Source organism: Cucurbita maxima, unplaced genomic scaffold (assembly GCF_002738345.1).
Source record: "Cucurbita maxima cultivar Rimu unplaced genomic scaffold, Cmax_1.0 Cma_Scf00033, whole genome shotgun sequence".
In the NCBI taxonomy this organism is placed as follows: Eukaryota; Viridiplantae; Streptophyta; class Magnoliopsida; order Cucurbitales; family Cucurbitaceae; genus Cucurbita; species Cucurbita maxima.
In genome coordinates, this window is record NW_019272049.1 from 88,094 (window position 1) to 91,258 (window position 3,165).

At 40.7% G+C, this 3,165-nt stretch overlaps 1 protein-coding gene across 1 annotated transcript; it reads left to right on the forward strand.

The window, feature by feature from the left end:
• The first annotated feature begins 720 nt into the window (after positions 1–720).
• LOC111467326 (pentatricopeptide repeat-containing protein At4g35130, chloroplastic-like) lies at positions 721–3,165 on the forward strand. The gene has a single exon (XM_023112173.1). It carries the CDS (start codon positions 1,118–1,120, stop codon positions 2,969–2,971), a length of 1,854 nt encoding a protein of 617 aa, XP_022967941.1. The 5' UTR covers positions 721–1,117; the 3' UTR covers positions 2,972–3,165.

Here is a 3,165-nt window from a genome sequence, read left to right on the forward strand (position 1 = left end):
AAATGTAGGGTTAAAAATATAGTAATGGCTTTCCATTAAATAGAAAAAATTAGAGTTTAAACATAAATGCAACTACCCTCGCTTTAGTTCATGACCTTCACAACAGTGTTATCAGTACAAGGGTATCTTACCTTTACCTAAAGGAAGTAGCATGTAACTTAGTAAGTAGCTCCACTATTAGGGTCAAGAAATCACATGCAATCATGATAGGATCTATCATTTTATAAAACATCATGATCTTGGTCTCCATTTTTCAGTCCGAGCCAAATTGGTTGTGCAATACTTCTCTACACACGGCTCGCACTCTTAGATGGGCTTTGTATACGTACCCCTTGGATATAACATTAAGCTAGCATACATTCACGCTACCAAAAAAGCTACAAAGGAAAAGGAGCACACATAATATCGAAGGGTATATTATATCGGAGTTTTTGTGGTAGTACTAATCATAACGGAGAAGTATCCTAATACATATAGAAAGTTTCATGCATTATACAACATTAAGTTCACACCAAGATCCAATACATAGCATAATCATCCCATTGTATAAATTATAACATAGCATAATTTGTATCATGATATATTACATGTCAAACATTCACAAAACATGACTCATGTAGGGGCTAGAGGGCACGGTTCTTTCATACTTCATTCATCCAGCAAAGTCACTTACATGGGAGTTACTATCCTTGATACTACAAATAGTGCAAGACATATGGTCTGCAGTTTTTTATGCAAAGAAATCAAAGATAGGCGTCTCTATTCTCTGGTTTTGCTCTGTTCTCGTCATTTTTCATCACACGCCATTCCCTTCCATTTCCATGGCCTCCCACGCTTTCTCTTCTCCTCCAATTCTCTCAAACTCCCTTCGTTACTCTCTCCCCATTACCTGAAAACCTTTCACTTCTCTCCACAACCCTTTCTTATACAAACCCCTTCTCTTCTCTTACAATCATGCCAGGATCTACGTCTTCTGAAGCAAATCCATGCCTATTTCATTCTCTCATCTGGGTTCGACACGGTTTTCATTGCCTCCAAGCTCATTCGTTTGTACGCCAAGTTCAACGACCTTCCCAGTGCAGTCTCTGTTCTCAACGCCTTCCCGCACACCGAACCCATGCTTTGGAATTCCATCATCAAGTCCCAATTTGACTCAGGTTTGTTCCAATCTGCCATTATGTTGTATAAAAACATGAGGGAGGTGGGAGTTGAGCATGATGGGTTCACGTTTCCGATTCTTAACCATGTCGTTATGTCGATTTGCGTTGATGTAGTCTATGCGGGAATGGTTCATTGTGTTGGAATTCGAATGGGGTTTGGTTCTGATTTGTATTTCTGTAATACCATGATGGAGGTTTATGCGAAATGTGAGTGTTTGGGTCATGCACGCAAAGTGTTTGATGAAATGCCTAATAGAGACTTGGTCTCTTGGACGTCCATGATTTCTGCATATGTTAATAGCGGTGTTATTGTTTGTGCTTTGAATCTTTTTGAGGGAATGAGGAGGGTGTTGGAGCCGAATTCGGTGACCATGATGGCAATGCTGCAAGCTTGTTGTGTTACTGAGGATTTGGTTCTGGGAAGGCTGATTCAATGTCTTGTGGTTAAGAATGGTTTATTGTTTGATGTAGGTCTGCAGAATTGGTTCTTACGAATGTATAGTCGACTAGGTGGGGAAGATGAATTTGTACGTGTTTTCTCTGAAATTGATTGCAAGAATGTTGTTTCTTGGAATATTTTGATATCTTTTTACTTCTCCGTGGGAGATATTGTGAAAGCTGTTGATATCTTCAAACAAATCATGAGTGGTGAAGTTCCACTCATCATTGACACATTAACCATACTTATATCAGCAACAAAGACATCTGAATCCATGTGTCTGATCCTAGGTGAAAATCTGCACTCTCTGGCAATTAAAACTGGTCTCTATGATAGCATTCTGCGGACTTCATTGTTGGATATGTATGCCAAGATTGGGGAGTTGGACAATTCAACTAGGCTGTTTAACGAAATTCCTAATAGGAGCATCATTACTTGGGGGGCCATGATGTCTAGTTTTATTCAAAATGGACACTTTGATGAGGCAGTAGACATCTTCAGCCAAATGCAAGCTGCTGGCTTGAAACCCAGCCTTGGAATTTTGAAACACTTAATTGATGCTTACGCCCATTTGGGTGCTCTGCAGCTGGGAAGAGGCATACATTGTTACCTCATCCGAATCCATGGATTGGAGATTTGTAATACCCACTTAGAAACGTCTCTTATGAACATGTATGTAAGATGTGGAAGCATTGCTTCTGCTAGAAAATGTTTTGATTTGATCATAGTTAAAGATGTTGTGGCGTGGACGTCCATGATTGAGGGATATGGCGCTCACGGACAAGGTATCAATGCCCTCAATCTATATCACCATATGATGAGTGAAGAAGTGGCCCCAAACAGTGTCACGTTCTTGAGTCTGCTATCTGCTTGTAGCCACTCTGGCCTTGTAAGTGAGGGCTGTGAAATCTTTTATTCAATGAGGTCAAGGTTCAATATTAAGCCTGATTTAGAGCATTACACTTGTTTTGTTGATCTTTTGAGTAGATCAACAAGAGTAAGAGAGGCCTTTGCTATTATATTGAGAATGACAAATCTCTGTGATGGTAGGATTTGGGGTGCTCTTATGGGTGCCTGCCGGGTGTATGGAGACAATAAAATCGCTATCTATGCTGCACACAGGCTTCTTGAATTAGAACCTGATAATGTAGGCTATTATACTCTGTTGAGCAATACACAGGCTAGTGTTGGGCAGTGGCATGAAGTTGAAAAACTACGTAGTGTTGTGTATGAGAAGAATCTTGTCAAGAAACCAGGTTGGAGCTTCATTGAGTTAAATGGAACCATTCATGGGTTTGTTTCAGGAGATAGATCACACTGCAAGACCGATCAGATTTATGATCTATTGGTATATCTTAATAGGATAGAATAGGGAAAGGGGCTGTGTGAGGTTCCACATTGGTTGAGGATGCTAGTGGTGACCTTGGGCTGTTATAAATGGTATTCGAGTCAGACACTAGGCAATGTGCAAGCGAGGAGGCTGAGTCTCGAATGGAGGTGTACACGAGGCGGTGTGTCAGCAAGGATGCTAAGCCCCGAATGGGAGTGGATTGTGAGATCTCACAT